The sequence below is a fragment of the Humulus lupulus genome, chromosome 5, assembly GCF_963169125.1.
Source record: "Humulus lupulus chromosome 5, drHumLupu1.1, whole genome shotgun sequence".
In the NCBI taxonomy this organism is placed as follows: Eukaryota; Viridiplantae; Streptophyta; class Magnoliopsida; order Rosales; family Cannabaceae; genus Humulus; species Humulus lupulus.
Window position 1 is genome coordinate 118,718,799 of NC_084797.1, and position 18,978 is coordinate 118,737,776.

At 40.9% G+C, this 18,978-nt stretch overlaps 1 protein-coding gene across 1 annotated transcript; it reads left to right on the forward strand.

The window, feature by feature from the left end:
* Positions 1-16,212: 16,212 nt before the first annotated feature.
* LOC133777610 (GATA transcription factor 4-like) lies at positions 16,213-17,549 on the forward strand. Its single transcript, XM_062217300.1, has 2 exons — positions 16,213-16,656; positions 16,771-17,549. Exons 1-2 carry the CDS (start codon positions 16,435-16,437, stop codon positions 17,380-17,382), a joined length of 834 nt encoding a protein of 277 aa, XP_062073284.1. The 5' UTR covers positions 16,213-16,434; the 3' UTR covers positions 17,383-17,549.
* Positions 17,550-18,978: the final 1,429 nt, after the last annotated feature.

The following is an 18,978-nucleotide window of genomic DNA, read 5'->3' on the forward strand; positions in this document are numbered from 1 at the left end:
TAAAAGGTAGTTTTTTTGGTAGAAAAAAAATCAATAAATAGTTTAAAAGGTTACACTTAAGTCATTAAGTAATTTTTTTTTTTGTTGTTGCATCAAAAGTCAATATATAGTCTGAAATATTGTATTTAGGTCGCTAAGTAGTTTCTTTTTGTTGCAAAAGTCATATTTTACACTAATTTTATCCAATTTTTAATTAATTAATAAAAATCTAAAAAACAATACATTTATAACTTCCAAAAATTATTTGAAATTTATTTTAAAAAGAACAAATAATTTAAAATTTTTAACATGGAAAATTTATTTAATAATATATGTCACTTTATTATTAGCACATCGTATCTTATGCTAATTTTATTAGGCATGATGTACACATGCTAATGCATAGTAGTGGTGGTGGTTATTACTGCTTTATTCATTGTGACAAGAATAAGGTAGTGCATTAGGGATGTTAATCTTCTTTATAGAGTCCGTCTAATCGGGGAACAAAATAAGGACCAAGTTAAGCTTTTGTTCATATTGTTAGTAAAATGGAGGTACGGGTAGGAATCACCCTATGTTCCAATAGATTTTTTTTAATTTTATTTAAGGTAATATTTATAAATTTTAATTTTAAATCATAAGCTACGTGTAATAAAATGATTTTTTTTAAAACTTTGGATTATAATTGTGTTTAGTCATTTTAATTTAAAATATTATTTTTTGGTTAACTAAATGGATCCTGATAGGATTTTCCACCATAGATGTGATAGGGGTGGAGATGGAAAGCGATACGGGATGGCAAAGACAGAGGGTACTCCCCACCTAATCGACATCCCTAGAACATATGAACTTACTAAGAACATTTCTAATAACTTCTTTACTTTATTATTTAAAATTAGAGCCTAAGAGGCACGAGCACGGCACGACATGAAAAAATATGGGCTTGGGCTAGACACGACATAAATTGAAAATTGGCACAACACGACATGACATAGACCTGAGCACAACACGACACGAAAGTACGAACAAACTAGTCCGAAAGCATGACACAATAAAAAGTCTGATATTTTGATATTAATAATGATAATAACTTTTTATTTTTCAATTATCTATAAATTAAAATGATAATAAAAGCCTATTATTTTTCTCAATTTTTATAATTTTATAATTATATTAATTTATTTTAAGATTTGTGAGTTAAAAATTTTAGTATTTATTAGTAGGTATTCAAATTCTAATAGTTATCTTTGATATAATTTTATGTAAAGTATTGTTGAAAAATATATAAAAATATCTCAAATTATAATTTAAACAAAGAAATGTATTTGAATTTGTAGCGAGTCCATTAATTGTTAAAGAGAAGGCGGGGGTTCAATTCCCCATCCTCACATTTTTTTTTTTGGCAATAATAAAATAGATCTAAAAGTTGGTCGGCCCGAATAAGAAAAGTGGTCCAGTCTGATTTGGGCTCGACATGAAGCACGGTACAACATGTGCCGTGCCTATGGGTTGTGCTGGGCTTACCCTTTCAAATATGGGCCAGCCCAGCCCGACACAAATTTGAATACGAGCCCAACCTGAATTATTTAGAGGCACAAAAATGTGAGTTGTGCCGGGCCAGCCTAGCCCACATTTACATATCTATTTAAAATACATTGCCAAAATTTTTATTTATTTATTTTACATCAAACTTTTATATATTGTCTTCTTTATTTTTTATTTATATTATTGAAATATTGTATTTTTTAATTTTTTTATTCACCTCAAATATATAAATAATGAGATACTAGGAGACCAGAGAAAAAAGATATATTATTAACAAAAATTTAAAGGAAGAATAATAATTTTTAAGATTTTGTTTGGTAAGAAATATGGAAAAAGCCAAAATTTGATTGAGTAGGAAATACGAATTTAGTCATTGTTGATGTAATAACTTTGTCTTTCTAAAACTAGAGGTACTTGCCGTCCCACTCTGGTTCTCCGGTCCTTCTGCGTCAATGAAGATGACTCTACTAAATGTCGAACCGTCTGAGAGTACCTGCAAGAAAGACACTCCGATGCTTAAGTCAGATTTCGGATCCCTTATATTGAATGAGAACAAGGTATTTATAGAATAAGAAATATTAGATGGTTAGTCGGTTAAGTTTGCTCCCTGATTGGTTGGAGGAATAATTGAATTTCCCTCCAAAATGCTTTCAGACCTTTTAAGTATGCAGAGGACAGAGGCGTAGACTGCCTCTGACCCACGACTTTTGACTTTGGAGCTTCTGAAGGGGCTAAAATGCTCCGTTTCAACTTGCTTAAAATGGAGAAGCCTTTTGGGCAGAATATTTTGGGCCCAAAAGATGCCCCTCGGCTCGAGTTTCGAATGTGGTATGCACACCAAACCGTTCGAACCTTGGGCTGACTCTTCATCACCAAAATTTTCGCCCAACGTCGTCGCTTCCCGTCAATCGAGGTGTGCTGCACACGCATAGTCACATTGTTCTCTAACAAATGTCATTTCGAATTTAATGTGAACACAATTACCAAGCATTGCACTTGATTAAGTTATTTCCTTTCCCACTTTGTTGTTCCAATTCAAATCACTCCATTGTCAAATCTTCCAACTCTCATTTCGATTTTTTCGGAGAGGAACATAGAAAAAATCCCTAAGTTCATTTGCCCCTTCACTTCTGTAGGTAGTCAATCTTCCCAATTTTCCTAACCATGTCTTCACGTTCGTCTCCCAAACTAGTGGACCGCAAAGGGTACAAAGCTGCACTCGATCGTATACGCAAATCGTTCGACATCCCAGACAATGTTACGGTCCAAATGCTCATGGATTCTGAGCTAAGAGAATGGCAGTTTAAAGATGTGGTCAAGCCCAACGAGATTGTCAAGAGCCTGAGGCACATTGAATGGCTCTGGTTTCCTCTTCCTGCTTTGCTAGTCCAGATAATTTCAAATTCTAGGGGACACATTTCGTAGTTTCTCCCAAACGCCATTCAGATTATAGTTGGGGCTCAGATGATTGGAGCTCTCAAGAACATTGACATCCAATCGGATGATATCTATGCGTGCTTCACCAAGTCCACAAACAAAGCAATAGAAGGCAAGCCCTGGAAGACCTTCTACCTTTCTCCCAAAAAAGTCCGAACAATTTTCACCGATTTCGACAGCTCCCACAGGAATTGGGACAAGTATTTCTTTACATTCAAAGGTTCATGGTACCCCAAATTCTTGCCCCAAGAAATCTTCCCTCTAGCCAGGGTTTTCATAAGAGGTGAGCTTCGTTTTTACTTTGTTCTTTCTGTTCTTTTGTGTAGATATCCTACGTTTAAAGGATTGTCTATTGATCTGGTCCTCTGTGTTGCAATTTTATTCTATGTTCCAGATTTCTCGTGGCCTCAGGTCAACATGAGCCCTGAGAGACAAAGCCTGTTGACAGAGAAATGGCTCCTTCACGAGTCCAAAGAAAATGCCATTAGTATCAGAGGGGTAATGAATACCTACTGCATGCAGATTATGACTCATCTCTGCTTCCATGGATCGAACTGATCTTGGGGCTATGCGAGTTAGAACACTGAAGGGTGACATGTCCCTCGCGAAGGTTACTGCTACGTGTGCAAAGCAATTGGGAATGTTCTTAAAAAGGTCTCCCCCTGCTTCTTCGACTCTGTCGTTATCAAAGATCGAGTATGAAAGGTCATGTTCTGAGACCTTCACAGCCTGTGCTAAGTGCCAAGGGGTCCCTGAGAGCAAGGAGAGGGATGGTTCTGATCTACCCCCTGCCGCAGAATCATCCCCTAACAAATCTACTTTGGCTCGCAGGTCTTCTCGCATTCATGGGCGGTCTTCCACGCCCTCTGCTGCTCTGCAAGTCCAACCTTTCCAATAGGTGCCTCTACCAAAGGATGCCCTGGGAAAGAGGAAGTCTCAAGAAGAATCTTCTGATGAAGATTCGAACGATGGGAAATGTATTTCGTCCAGGCTTCGTATTTCAAAAGGGTGTGCTTCTGCCACCGAAAGCTCTTCTTTGACAATCCCCAAACTTATGCCTGGGAAATTACCACTTGGGCAAGCTCTGACTTTACCCAAGATACCTTTGGGGTCTGCCCTAGCTGATCTTTTACCTCTGCCATCCTCTACCTCTTCCGCACAAGGATCCTCTTCGGGAGAAGGCCTGAAGAACGCTCTGCCCCATGTGGCTCTCTCCTCTACAACAGCCAAGCCGTAAGAAGCGACATCTACTACACGAGTGCATGATGGCTTGTTGGTGGGGGCGAGATCTCCAAACACCTGTCCAAGATTGGCAGAGGCAGTGTCTTCTGTCTCTGCCTTGACTGAAGGGTTTGATGTCGGCCATAGGCATGGATCAGAGGGGAAGCGCCCCACTTTTGATTCATGCAAGAATCATTTTTTGGAAGATGCTTTTGAGGGTGGTTCAGGGACCACGGGCAGTCCTTATCAACCAATCGATGCGGGCCAAGCTATCACTTCGGAAACTGCTCTTGTTTGTCAAAAATCAGGAGCTACCAAGGCCGTAGGCGGTTATAACATGGGTGTCGATGCTTGGATAGCTTCCTCTGCAGCGACTGGGACACCCTTGGGGGAGGTCATCATTGTTTCCCCGGAGAGGACAAGTAATTTTGAGTGACCCAACACCTTTGTAGAATAGCTGACATCTTCTGCGGTACAAACACCAGTGTTTTTGCCGAGTGAACTAGGTGAGGATGTTGGTGAAGGGTTGTTTGTTTGTCCCTCCATGCCACAACTTCCTGAGATGGGATTAATTGCTCTGGCATCTGATAGCCTAGTGGTGTCATCACTAGCAAGAGACGGGGAACCAGTTGCCCCTGTTGCTTCTGTTGCTACGTTGGCAGGGAGAGAAGAGAAGCAATTGGCAAAGGTGATGGGCTGCCAGAGTATGTGCCCTCAGCGTCAATGGAGGAGATGGAGGAGATGTTGCGGATCAGTAGGTCACACCTCCCTACTGAAGCGATTAGGTCGTTAAGCGGTCAGGGCGATTTTCTTTGACAAGTATCTGACCATATATGGATGGTGAGTTTTAATTAATAATATATGTGCACAAATACCCTGTATGCGTTAGAGTTGGTGTCACATAGTGTGTGTCGCATTTGATGTTTGACAAGTTTATTGGGTTTTCTGCAGAGCTATGCATGCATTTTTGCTGCTAGAAGGGAATATGCAGCGGGTGTTCAAAACAGTTCTAAAATGGCTAAACAGGTGGCCATGCTAGAGGAGGAACGCGTGGGGAGACGGATGGCTGAAGCTAACAATGACGTGCTTGTAGAGGCTATAAAAAAGCTAGAAACGGAGCTAGTCGAGGTGAAAGAGAAAGTGGTGGCCACGGAGGTGAAGTTGGTAGGGTCTATAGGACTAGAGATGGAACGTGACAAGCTGAAGGCAGACCTAGTGGCGATGACTAGCAAGTGGATGGAAAAGAGCCAGTTCTACGCGCAGCATGAAGCGTGGATGGAGAATCTAGATAGCACGAATAGTGATTTACAGGAAGATGTAGCATCCTTGCAAACAGATAAGGAGATATTGGAGAAGGAGAAGAAGGAATTGCAGTAGAAGGTGGGGGGGTTGGAAATGAATGTTGCAAGCGCACGTAAGCAGAAGCTGGAGGTAGAGCTCCAGTTAAACAGTAAGTTGATAGAGAAAGAAGAGGTCGTAACCAGAATCGAGGGACAGTTGAAAGAAATGGCCAAGGTATGTGTTGTATAAATTGTTATGATGATATTATGGTCGAATTTTGTGTTTAATCTATTGATTAGTCGACTGGTTTGTATTGCAAAAGGCGGAAGAGGCAGCAGTAGAAGCCACGAGGCAGCGCATCAGGGATCGCGAGATTACCGAACGCAAGTTCGTGAGGATTGCCGAAGTGGACACTGCAAAGTATCTAGATCTTGCACTGCGTAATAAGAAGCAGACCCCAGAGGAGAAATGGACTAAGCTGGAGATGTATTGTCAAAGTATCGATGTGAAGGTTGGAGAATATGACGTCGATCAGTATCTTAGTGAGCTCGGGAATCTGCAAATCAACTACCCAGCGCAACATCTAGAAAAATTAAGGCCAAGGGGGTGACACATTGGGCTCAATTTATACTGCAAGTGGGGAGCCTGGCGAAGAAGGTGATATTGCAGGGCAGGTGTCTTTTGTTGCAGGCACTGTTGCCGTGGCAGAGGCTTCTGGACAAAGGGTGGTGGAGCCTACGCCATCGACAGAAGCAAGGCCGACTGGTGAAATAGGTGTCGTAGAATGATCAACGTAGTTTTTCTATACTTGTATATATGTGTTTACTCTTCTTTATTTGTTATTTTTTGGACAATTGTAGTTGTAATGATGTGCAAAATACTAATACAATGTATAAAAATTTGTTTGTGTTCTGTGCTTGGTCATTGGTGAATGTGTTTTCTTGATATTATGATAGTTAAAATATTGCAGTTGATGAGGTTCAGTTGACACATGTTGATAAGAGGTTCATAGACCCTTTAGGCGTCTGCGCGTGAGATACAGTAAGAACCTGTACAGATGGTGGGAGAGAATGCCCAGTTAAGTGTTGAGTTAGTTATGCGGCATGATTTTGAGGTGATTGAATGGTTCTGATGATATTTCCATTTCAGGGGAACACCGTGATTGAGTAAATGTGCTATTTCTGAGGTGGATCTTTGATAAACCGCAGTGGCTGTATTCAACGTGGGCGTTAAATGAATTAGTGAGAAGTGGAATCCCATATTACATAGCATGTGAGCGATATAGGTAAGGTCATCCGAAGCTAGATAGTGCGATGGTGGAGTATACGCGTCGTATTGAATGGGATTAGACAGTCATAGGAGATGTGTGCAATAAGTACCGTTATTTGTGTCTCAAACAAAAATATTGGCGAGTGATGTAAATAATTGTAAAGTGATATGTAACAGAACATATTATATAAATAAAGCTGATCTTTCGATAAGTTTTTGAATTACAAATTTTATGTTCATTATTCGTGTGATTGCTGAGATATTCGAGTGTGTTGCCCTTATATGTTTTGAGAGAGTTGTGTTGCTCTCTCATTAGAACTAAGTCGTCCCCTTGGGTGCGTGAAAGAGCAAGTTAGATTCTCTACCATTTTCCAGAGGGGACGACGTGGCTGAGCTCGGACGCAGAACACAGCATGCGGGGCTAGGCGCCGAGGAAGAGCTGAGAGTGGCAGAACCTGGGATCAGACATTTTTCCATTGCACCTGTACCATGGTTTATTTGGTACCTTTTGCTGGGATAGGCTATCAAACCAAACAGATGTAGCCAGCGTGTAAGATGTGGGTGTGAGTGTTGGAAAAGCTCCTCCCAGCCTTGGATAGCCAAACCAGTTACTTCGTAACTGAGGCAGAACCGAAGTGGGATGTCCGATGGTTCTGCTGCAGTAGTTAGGGCAGATTAGGCTACATGGTGGGGTTCCTTTATTTTCTGGACCCGATGGGGCTCCTTTGCGGCAACATAAAAGTAAGAGGACATGGTAGATGGTGAAAATTACCCTGGTCGGTCAGCCAAACTCGCGTAGTCAGGCCAGATTAGACTACGAAATGGCTGACCGTAACTCCCCGTTAGTTTAGTCAGGTTAGATTAGAATATGTTTAGCTGGGTAATGCGTGCCTTGATGGTGGACACATTGTGCGAATGCCATGAGTTAGAGAGACTTATAATGGAAGGGTTCGCTAGGCGAAACCATAAGTTTATGTTCGCAAGAGAGTTGTTGTAGTGACGGAGGCACCATGCCTCCGTGTGTATTTTGTGTGTTTGAAGTGACCCTTTCAAGGCCATATTTATAGCGGACGTGGTAGGTGGAGCTTAGTGCACGTCAATAATGTTGTGTCTCATATGGGTAGGTAAGGGTATATTAAAGTATGCATGTGGTAGTAGCTCTTAGCGTAGAGTAAGTAATGTGGCAGTTGTCACATGTGTGTATTATTTATGGTGCCCCATGAAAGATTCCTCATGCAGAATTGTGTCAGCAAATATTGACTAAGTAAAAGAGTAATGTAAGAAAGGAAAGTTGCTTTATTACTTTTGAATTTTAGATTACATACAAATATTAATAGTAATATTGTTTCAAGGACATTGAATTCCAAGTACGCGGTACATTTTTGCCACTATGTATATTTTTGAGAGTGTAAGATCCTCGCCCCAGCACTTCTGTTACTTCGAAGGGTCTGTCCCAGTTTGGCTCCAGCTTCTTTGGATTGCCAGCGACCTTACGCAGAACCCAATCTCCTATCTTAAATGTGCATGAAGGGACCCTCTTATTGTAATAACGTTCTACTACCTTTTGGTATTTTTCGTGTCTTATATGTGCTATCATGCGTAACTCGTCCAAGAGGTTGAGGTTGTGGGTTAGTTGTATGTTGTTCGCAGTCAGATCAGAAGCGAATTCTGTCCGAAGAGTTGTTAGGCCCACCTCTATAGGGATAATTGCTTCTGTTCTGTACACCATGGCGTAGGGCGACTCGCCTGTGGAGGTGCTTTTTGTCGTTCTGTATGCCCATAGTACCTTTGGTAACTCATCTACCCATGCACCTTTTTTGTCTTCCAATTTTTTCTTAATGTTGGCAAAAATGACTTTGTTAGAGGCCTCTGCTTGGCCGTTGCCTTGGGGATAGGTGACAGAAGCAAAACTTAACTTGATTTTGTAGGTGTCACACAGTTCTTGTACTTTGGCGTTTTGGAACGGGATTCTATTATCCACGATTATTTCCCATGGGATCCCAAATTGGCAGATGATGTGCTTCCATATAAAGCTCATGGTGTCTGTTTTGTTTACCGTAACGTAGACCTCTGCTACGACCTATTTAGTGAAGTAATCAGTAGCTAACAAAGCGTACCGCTTTCCTCCAGCGGCTCTGGGCAGTTCTCCAACTACGTCCATCCCCCACTTTGCAAAGAGCCAAGGGGCGATAGTGGAATGTAAGACTTGAGTAGGTTGATGGATGGTAGGTGCGAATCGCTGGCATCTGTCACATTTTTTCGCATAGTCATGTGCTTTTGTCATCATGTATGGCCAGTAATATCTTGTTGTGAGTGCTTTGTGTGCCAAGCTTCGTCCCCCTGTGTGGTTTCCGCATGCTCCTTCGTGGATCTCCTCTAATAATCTTTTAGCTTCTGAGGGACGTAAGCATCGAAGATAAGGGCCGCTAAATGATCTGAGATACAACGTTCCATGGATAATGGAGTAGCCTTGAGCTTTAAGGCTCAGAAGCTTTGCGTCTTTTGTATTGGCTGGAAATTCAGACTTGGTCAGGTAGCGGATAATTTGGTCCATCCAAAACTCTGGTTCTGGCGAATTTCCATAGCTTCTGGTGGACGATTTGTGGAAATTGCTGAGTGTCGTGAACATTCTCCCACAGAGGCTTGCTTTGCGAGGGCATCAACCCTCTGATTTAGTTCCCTTGGTATTTGTACAAGCTCAAACTGCTAGAATAGTGACTTTAATGCATATACTTTTTCCAACAGATTGGCCAGATGGGGTGCCTTGGTGTCGAAATTGCTGGCCATTTGCTCTATCATCAGCTTTGAATCCCCTCTGACTCTCAGTCGTCTGATGCCCATGCTTCGTGCCAATTCTAGACCATAGATCAGGGCTTCGTACTCGACTTCATTATTTGTGGCGTGCTGCTCCAACCATATGGCTTCCTCAACTTGTAATCCAGAGGGTACCTCCAATACGATGCTGATCCTAGCTCCTTGCGAATTGGAGGCTCCATCTGTGTGCATTGTCCATATCCATTCTTCTTCAGAGTTCAGCAGTTCAGGCGCGGTCTCGGGTGTGAAAGATTGTATCTCGACCAGGAAATCAGCTAGTACTGGGCCTTTCTTTGCTTTTCATGGTGAGAACTATATATCATATGTCCCGAGGTCCATTTCCCATTTGGACATCCTGCCAGAGAGGTCGGGCTTGCCCAAGATCTGCTTTAATGGATAGTCCATGTATACTATAATGGTATGGCTTTCAAAATAAATTCGAAGCTTCTTCTTTGTTGTAATTAACGCGAGGACCAATTTTTCCATCATGTTGTAGCGTGTTTCAGCGTCTAGTAGCATCTTACTACAGTAGAACACTGGCTTCTGTTGGCCTTTGTCTTCCCGAAAGAGTACAAAGTTCACTGCAAAGTGGGAAACTGACAGATATAAGAAGAGATCTTCGTTGGGGATGAGAGAGCTTAATATGGGGGGAGTACTTAGATAGGCTTTTAATTCCTCGAAGGCTTTATTTTGTTCTGCCCCCCAGGTGGTGTTGGTGGATGTAACGCCCCACGTCACTATGGCTGCTTCCTGGAATGACGACTGACCCTACAAACCAACACGAGTCTTTGCAGCGTGCTTTGTCCTCACTCGCAAGCTTCCTGGGAAAACTTCCAAGGAGGTCACCCATCTTTAGATTACTCCAGGTCAAGCACGCTTAACTTTGGAGTTCTCAAGTGATGGGCTACTGAAAAGAAGATGCATCTTGTTGATATAGGTAGTACCCATCAATCCATTTAAGCTGTCTTCAACTGCGTAGTCCCATACCTACACAGTCTTAGAATCATCACACTTGACCTTCTCCAGGCGGTGTGGGATTGCACATATTTTTACCCGGTCTTTCCCCTCATGGATCACGGGATTCTGACTGTCACAATGGACTTCTTGATGCATTGGAAGAAAGGATTACAACGATCAGACATGTGTGATATAAACCTGCTCAGGGCTACGACTTTTCCTGTCAGAGCTTGGATATCCCGGATGGTTCTAGGCTCCTTGACTTCAGATAGCGAGGCAATCTGGGTTGGATTAGCCTCGATGCCTCTCTAGTTGACCACATATCCTAAGAACTGGCCAGAGGATACCCTAAAGACGCATTTTCCTGGGTTCAACTTCATTTGATAGGCGTCGAGTATGTTGAAGCATTCGGTTAGGTCTTCCCCATGTGTGATACCCTGTCGAGATTTGATCACCATGTCATCAATGTATACTTCCATGTTCCTACCAAGAAACGAGGAAAAAAGCTTGTTCATTAGCCTCTGATATGTTGCTCCTACATTTTTCAGGCCAAAGGGCATGGCCTTGTAACAGTATACACCGCACTCTGTTGTGAAAGCTGTGTGAATCCAGTCTTCTGCTTTCATTGGGATCTGATTGTACCCTGAGTAGGCATCAAGGAAACTCATTCTCTCATAACCTGCCGTGGCATATATCATTTGGTCAATTTTTGGAAGAGGGTAACTATCTTTAGGACACGCCTTGTTCAAGTTAGTGTAATCTATGCATACTCATTTTTTTCTATTTTTCTTCGGGACCACTACAGGGTTGGCCAACCAACTGGGATATAGGCCTTCTTCAATCGCTCCTATGCTTAGTAACCGTTGTACCTCTTCTTGTATGGCCTGGTTGACTTCGGGAGCAAACCTTCTCTGCCTCTGCTTGACGGGTGGGAAGTTGTTTGATATGTTGAGGCTGTGACTCATGACAGTAGGATCTATTCCCGGTATATCGTGTGGGGACCAGGCAAAAGTCCCAACTCTAGTTTGTAGGAATCAGATTAGGGCCTACTTTTCTATCTCGGGTAGTCGGGCACTTACTAGCAACTTTTTGGATGGATCATTCCTATCTATGCAGATTTCTTCTAGAACGTCGAGTGTTGTTTGAGGCTTATCATATCTTCTTCTACCTCTATGCCTCTGAGACATGCTGGTAAGTTGTCCTTTGATTGCTATTTGGTGGGGTCGTCTCTAAGGGAGGATGTGTCAATTTCGTTTATCTCCTTCAGGGTCAGGTAGCATTTCTTTGCTTGCTTCTGGCAGCCTTTTATGTCGATGGTGTAGTGCCCGTCAGGCGATTGACATAAGTTGATGCAAAGTGGAGACCACGGCTTGCATCCTGTGGATCTAGTTCCTCCCCATGATAGCATTGTAGCTCGTGATGGAGTCCACTATGAGGAAGTCTACTGAAAAAGTGCATTCTGCAGCGACTACATTTAACCTGAGAACACCCTTCGGGTACACCCTTTGGCTGTTGAATCCCATGATTGGTGTAACAGAGGGTCTGATATGACTTTCTTCGAGACCCATCTTCTGAAAAGCTTCCCAAAAGAGGACATCAATGCTGCTGCCCCCATCGACTAAAACTCTTCCCAGTTGGCAATGGCTGACCTGTAGCAAGATGACCAAAGGGTAATCATGGGGTAGGTGCACCGCCTGTAGGTCTTCTTCTGTAAAGGTTATTACAGAGGCTGGGTAGTACCTGTCTTCTGAGGTAAGAAAATGGACGGTGTGACCTAATGATCTGTACTGCTTTACCCTTTCCTCCATCCTTTTATGGGTTTTGATGATCTGTTCTTGCTCCGTGGTCAGCTCCACGGTCCCGTGTATCATGGGGACTTGTTTGAGAGGTTCTTGTGAGCTCGTGGAAGCCACATTTTGGGAGGCCATCACCATTGGGGGTGTCGGGGCAGAATAGGTGTTGGGCCGTGGGACGTCGAGCCTGTCCGATCCTTTAATGTACTGAGTCAATCGCTCGTTTCTCATGAAGGCCTGGATCTGGTTGTGGAGGTTGTGGCATTCAGAAATTGTGTGGCCATGGTCCTTGTGGAAGATGTAGAATTTGTTTTTGTCTCTTCTTTTGGGGGGAGTGGTGATTTTGTATGGTTCCCGCCAGATGGGTCTGTCTTTGTTTTTTTGTAAATGACCTCCTGAGGAACGGTGTACTCGAAAGAGATGTATCGTGGTGGATCTCGACTCGTTCTTGGCCTCTTCCCCCCTTTCATGTGGTCAGTCTCCTGCCTTTTTCTTTTGTCATCCCTTGTAGATGGAGGGGGAGGGTTATTTGTTGGTGGAGTTGAAATAAGGGCGGACTTCTTCTACGCACGCTCTCGAAATTCCAGGACCCTAAAGACGCCCTCAGCATGGGTCTGGATTTCAGCCATGTCATACGGTGGTGTCATAGTGAGGTTCTCGTGTAATAGGGACCCAACTTGCAGACTTTTGATGAAGAGGTTAATTGCGGTTGCTGGCTCTAGATCGTGGACCTGGTGTACAAGGTCGATGAAATGTTGCAGGTATGATTTCGGGTGCTCATTTTCACCTTACTCAATTCGGTAGAGATCTGCCATCGTTCTTGGTGCTTCGCGGTTGGCATTATATTGTTGGAGAAAGGCTCTGCGAAGATCCCCGAAGCTGCTGACCGAGCCAGGCTTTTGTTTTCTGAACCATAGCAAGGCTGGTCTAGAAAAGGTTGTGGAGAAGATTTTGCATTGTATGGCTTCATTTTTGACTTCGAAGGCCAACTTCTGCTGGAATTGGAATAGGCGGTTGAGTGGGTCTCCTTTTCCATTGTATGCAGGCAGGGGGAATCACGAAGTCCCTTGGCTTGGGTTTGTTCTGTATCCATTCAGTGAAAGGAGATTTCTCGGCAATTCTTAAAACCAAATCTACGTAGTCAGAAGCGTACGCAAATCTCCCGTCCGAGAACTTCTGCATCACCTCTCGCAGCATCTCTTCCTTCCAGCTTCCCAAGAGCCTGACAAAGGGGGTACGTTCTTCAGCTGCTGCGCCTTGTGGGGCCCGTGTTTGGGTTTGTAAGGGTCTCTTCTCAGCAGCTAGTTGGGCTGTTTTTGTGGGCTCTGCGTCGATTCGCGTATGTGTTTCGCACCGATCCGTTCATTGCTCGCCAATCCTTTGATGGTGATGAGCTGGAGATGATGGCACAAGACCCTGAGACCTTTCCCTGATGTGGCGAGCATTTCTTTCAGGTGAGTCAATCTGGACGACCTGAGTTCCTGTCCCATCAAGGTCGAGACTTTCTTTGTCTTGGGTTTTATGCATGGCTTCGTTTATTCTTCGCAATTCAGCGATCTTAGCTTCTAGCATGGCCTGAGCTTCGGTCAGTGCCCTAATGGCTTCGTCGGATCATTGCTGATTGGCTTCCAGCAGTCGACACATCCTGTCGATTTGGTCGCCGACATCCGTTGCGGGGGCGATCTGGGCGACTTTACCTGGTGCTCTGTTGTTCTTTGGCAGCATGGCTGAGTGAATCTTGATCGTTCGGAAGTTTCTTGATTTAAAGATTTTGCGAGAGAGTTTCCCACAGACGGCGCCAATTTGTTGATGTAACAACTTTGTCTTTCTAAAATTGGAGGTACTTGCCGTCCCACACGGGTTCTTCGGTCCTTCTACGTCAATGAAGATGACTCTACTGAACGTCGAACCGTCTGGGAGTACCTGCAAGAAAGATACTCAGATGCTTAAGTCAGATTTCGGTTCCCTTATCTTGAATGAGAACAAGGTATTTATAGAATAAGAAATATTAGATGGTTAGTCGGTTAAGTTTGCTCCCTGATTGGTTGGAGGAATAACTGAATTTCTCTCCAAAATGCTTTCAGACCTTTTAAGTATGCAGAGGACAGAGATGTAGACTGCCTCTGACCCAGGACTTCTAACTCTGGAGCTTCTGCAGGGGCTAAAACGCTTCGTTTCAACTTACTTAAAATGGAGAAGCCCTTTGGGCTGAATATTTTGGGCCCAATAGTCATTTTAACTATTTAAAAATAAGGGAAATCTACAAAAATGCACTAAAAGTTAAAAAAATCTGAAAAATACAGTGCATTACAAAAATACGGAATTTTTAGATAAAAACACGGAATGGCAAAATTGTAAATACGGAGTGGCAAAATCATAAATAAAAGTTGTAAAATACATTTTTTTGTGAACAATGTTTACAAACTAGTAAATATCTGTTACAAACTTGTAAATATCTGTTACGTGTTTGTAAATAATATTTACAAAATCCGTTATAGAATTGTAGATTTTTTTTTTTTTGTAGATAAAACTTACAAACAAATTTGTAACTAAATTTTTTATTTTTGTAACAATAGTTTATAAATCTAGTTTTACAACTAAGAAAAATATTTTTGTAACTAATATTTACGAAAATATTTTATAGTTAAGAAATCATAAACAAAATATACATAAAAATATTATATTTTTCTATATTATTACAATATTGTACCAAAAAATTACATGAATCATCATATTTATGCTATACAACTTAAAAATACAAATTTAAAATATTCATTATTTATAAAACACTTTATTGAATGTAGTGGTGAAATACAATATTTTTTTTAAACAAGTTTTACATTTTTGTAACAACAATTTACAAAACTAATTTCACAACTAAAAAGTTTATTTTTGTAACTCACATTTACATAATTATTTATAAATTTATTTAACATGATTATTACAAAGATTTACAAAATATTTTTTAACTTTAAATATATTTTTGTAACAAAACTTGAAACTTGGATTATATTATGATTTTGGTTTAACATTGAGTATTGAGACTTAACTAGCTATGATTTAAAAAATATATACAATATTTTTATAAAGAATAATAATATTGTGATTATCTTTAACTATATATTGTAACATATAGTTATTAATAGTAATTTTAATTAACAGCATATTGTAACTTGTATAATAACTATTTATTTTAATATTAATAAATACATTCTTTTTAAATAAAAATAAATTAATCTACTTTATTGAAGATAGTAGCTATGATGTTATCACTTTTATTATTATATTATTTGTTAAGCTTGAATTTTCATTAAAAATGGACACAAAAAGACAACAAAAAAAATTAAGAATATTATATATTTATATATACATATATACTAATATTCAAATATTGAAAATCAATAAAAACCCCCGTCAAGATGTGTTTATATTCAATTAATATACATATAAATAATTTAATGCTATCACAATATAAAAGAAAATAGAATAAAAGATTTATAGTTGATTGGAAAACGTACCATTGTTTGTATATAAACCAACCGTATTTTAATAATTATTTTGGATTACCGTATAAATCAAACTTTTTTTTAAATTACCGTATTATTTGTAATTTCCCTAAAAATAATAATAATATTTTTTTTGAAATTATTATTTTTTGTGGGCCTACAATGCATTACTATTTCCTTCCTTTAATTCCCTTCCAAACAAAAATAAATTAAAAATAGATATAGCTTATTCCATACCTTCAAATTCATCCTCCAATTCACCTTACCAAAAATAGGTAAGTATAGACTACGACAATAGGTAAAAATATATAAATTTTAAGTTAGGAAGACTCATGTATATATAATAATAATAATAATAATAATAATAATACTGCTCTTTATATTCACTTGTTTCTCTCTCTCTGATGGTGAGCGTGGATTGGTCACTCTCTGCACGTTCCTCTGCCCCCTCTTTCCCGCAAATCAATTATAACAATATAATCTCTTCTTCTTCATTCCCCCCCTTCTCTCTCTCTCTCTCTCTCTTCTCATCTCTTTCTCTCTAAAACCAGAGGTGAGACTGAGAGGTGACAGTGATAAAGAGAAGGTCGACCAGCTCGGATAGTTGCTCTTTACTTTATCTGCCATTGGAAATGGATCACGTGTACGGATCACTGCCAACCCACCAGCAAGACTGTTTCGGCATTGACGACCTTCTTGACTTCTCCAACAACGAGGACAACCAGTTCCTCTCTTCCTCCTCCAACTCCGACGTTCCTCACCACCACCATTATCTTCCACCTCTTCTTCCTCAGACCTCTGCTTCAGCTCATTTTCTTAACACACCTGATTTCACCAGCGACCTCTGCGTCCCTGTAATTCTCCAACCAATTCTCAATCTCATTTCGTTTCACTTTCTCCATTTTCATTTTCATTCATTTATTTATAATATATATTTTTTTGTTTGAATTTGATTTGGTATTGAGCAGAGTGATGACGTAGCGGAACTGGAATGGTTATCGAGATTCGTGGACGATTCGTTTTACGATTTACCCACCGGAGAGATCCCCGGAGCTCTAACGTACCCTAACGACGCGTCGTTTTCCGGACGAGCTAGAAGCAAGCGATCGAGAGTTCCGATCACCGGCGCCAACACTAGCTGGGGATCTATATCTACTCCACCCCCGGAGCTTGAATCATCCTCATCGATCGCTGCGAAAACCAAATCGAAGAGAGAAGCTTCGCCGTCGAACGTTAACGCTGCTTCGTCGGCATCGGGAGGAGCGCGTAGGTGCACGCACTGCGCATCGGAGAAGACACCACAATGGAGGACCGGTCCAATGGGACCTAAAACGCTTTGTAACGCTTGTGGTGTCAGGTACAAGTCGGGTCGACTCGTTCCCGAATACAGACCCGCAGCGAGCCCGACATTTGTCCTGACCCAGCACTCAAACTCGCACCGTAAAGTTATGGAGCTCCGTCGCCAGAAAGAGATGACACGGCAACCACCGCTGCCGCAACAACAGGCTGAGCAGGAGCAGCACCACCCGCAACAGCGAGGGCAATTCTACTCTCACCACCATGGGTTTCAAGTTTGCTGACTAATGGGACACGTGTCGACCAGTGCATTACAAGTAGTTTTACTACTACTTCTTCTACTAGTACTACTGTTACTACTACCTTCTTTTGCATCCAAGGTCTCATGAGACTGATTTTCCTATATGTTATATTAAATTTTCCCGAGAAAAGAGAAGAAAATTTGATTGAATGTTTTGGGCTATTAAATGCTTTCAACTATCCATTACCCTCCTCTTTACAACGCTTCATGAAAGCTTTTTAAGAAAAGTGAGAGAGAGAGAAGGGATTGTGTGTGTTTAGAGTTTAGACATAAAGACTTAGAGGTGGGACTGTGGAGTTCCACGTGCTAGAGTAGCAAATTGAGAGAGTTAAATCTGCAAAATCGAATATTTTCTCTCTCTCCGTAGGTTTCTCTCACTACAAAGTAGAGAATTTGTCATGAAAAGTTTATTAAGAAGAGGTAGAGACTAGAGAAGGTGGGGTACTTACGGGTGGGGACATAGTCTAAACAGACTAGCTCTTCTTTACTTATCTTCAGTGTTTAGACTTTAGAGTACGGACCAAGGGCTGGGGGGCCATTGATCATTATTAATTTCACAGTAATTGAATCTGAGTTTTCCAACATGGGTCCAAACCAAAGTGACTCAAATAAATTTACGAAATAGTGTAAATTAAGTGAAATAATTGTAAGAATTCATTTTTGACAAATAATTTATTGAAAACAAGGTTGTGATTTTTCCCATTTATATGTTTGTTGTTTTGGGATAGGTTATTTGTGACATAAGTCCCCAAAGTTTGAAATTTGTAATTGGCATGAACCAAATCTTTTTTTTAGCGGGTAAAGTACCCAATATTACTAAAAGTGTAATTCCGTCCAATTCCATCCGTTAAGTCTGTTAATGTGATGACTAGACTGACACGTGTCATCTTCTTATTGATATACTTAATAATTATTTTAAAAAATAATATTAATTAATTTTTTAAATAGAAAATTAATTAAAAAATATATTTTTAAATAATATAAAATTAAAAAAATAAAACTGATTTAATTATGTATTTATTTTTTTATATTTTATATCTCATTTTAATTTTTAAAAAAAATTAAAATTAAAAATCCTAAACCTATACCTCTCTCTTTCCCCCCGATCTCTATCTCTCCCTCTCCCTCACATTCCCACATAGCCTCTTCTTCTTCCTCGGCACCGGCAAGCCACCGCGACGGAGTCAAGCCACTCCTGCCTCTTCTTCTTCTTCTTCCTTCATGCAGTGGGCGGAGATGGAAGCTTTTCCAGTGGCCATCGAAGGAGGAGGCGAACAAGCTTCAGATCGTGGGTGCTCTGGAGGTCTCCGCAGGTGCTCTTCAAATCCGGGGTGGGTACTTCGATGGGCTCCATATCTAGTATTAGATTTGAGATATGGGTTATTGATTTTAGATGTGGGTATGGGTTATTGATTTTAGTTGTGGGTATTAGATTTGATGGTGTTTATAACTTTCTTTAATATGAGTGGCTCATTTATTGGATGGATTGAAGTGAAGAGAGAATGTGAATTGGACAAATGGGTAATGATGACAACCATGAAAACTCACGTAAGTTCTCTATAGAAGGTCTCCAAGAAGG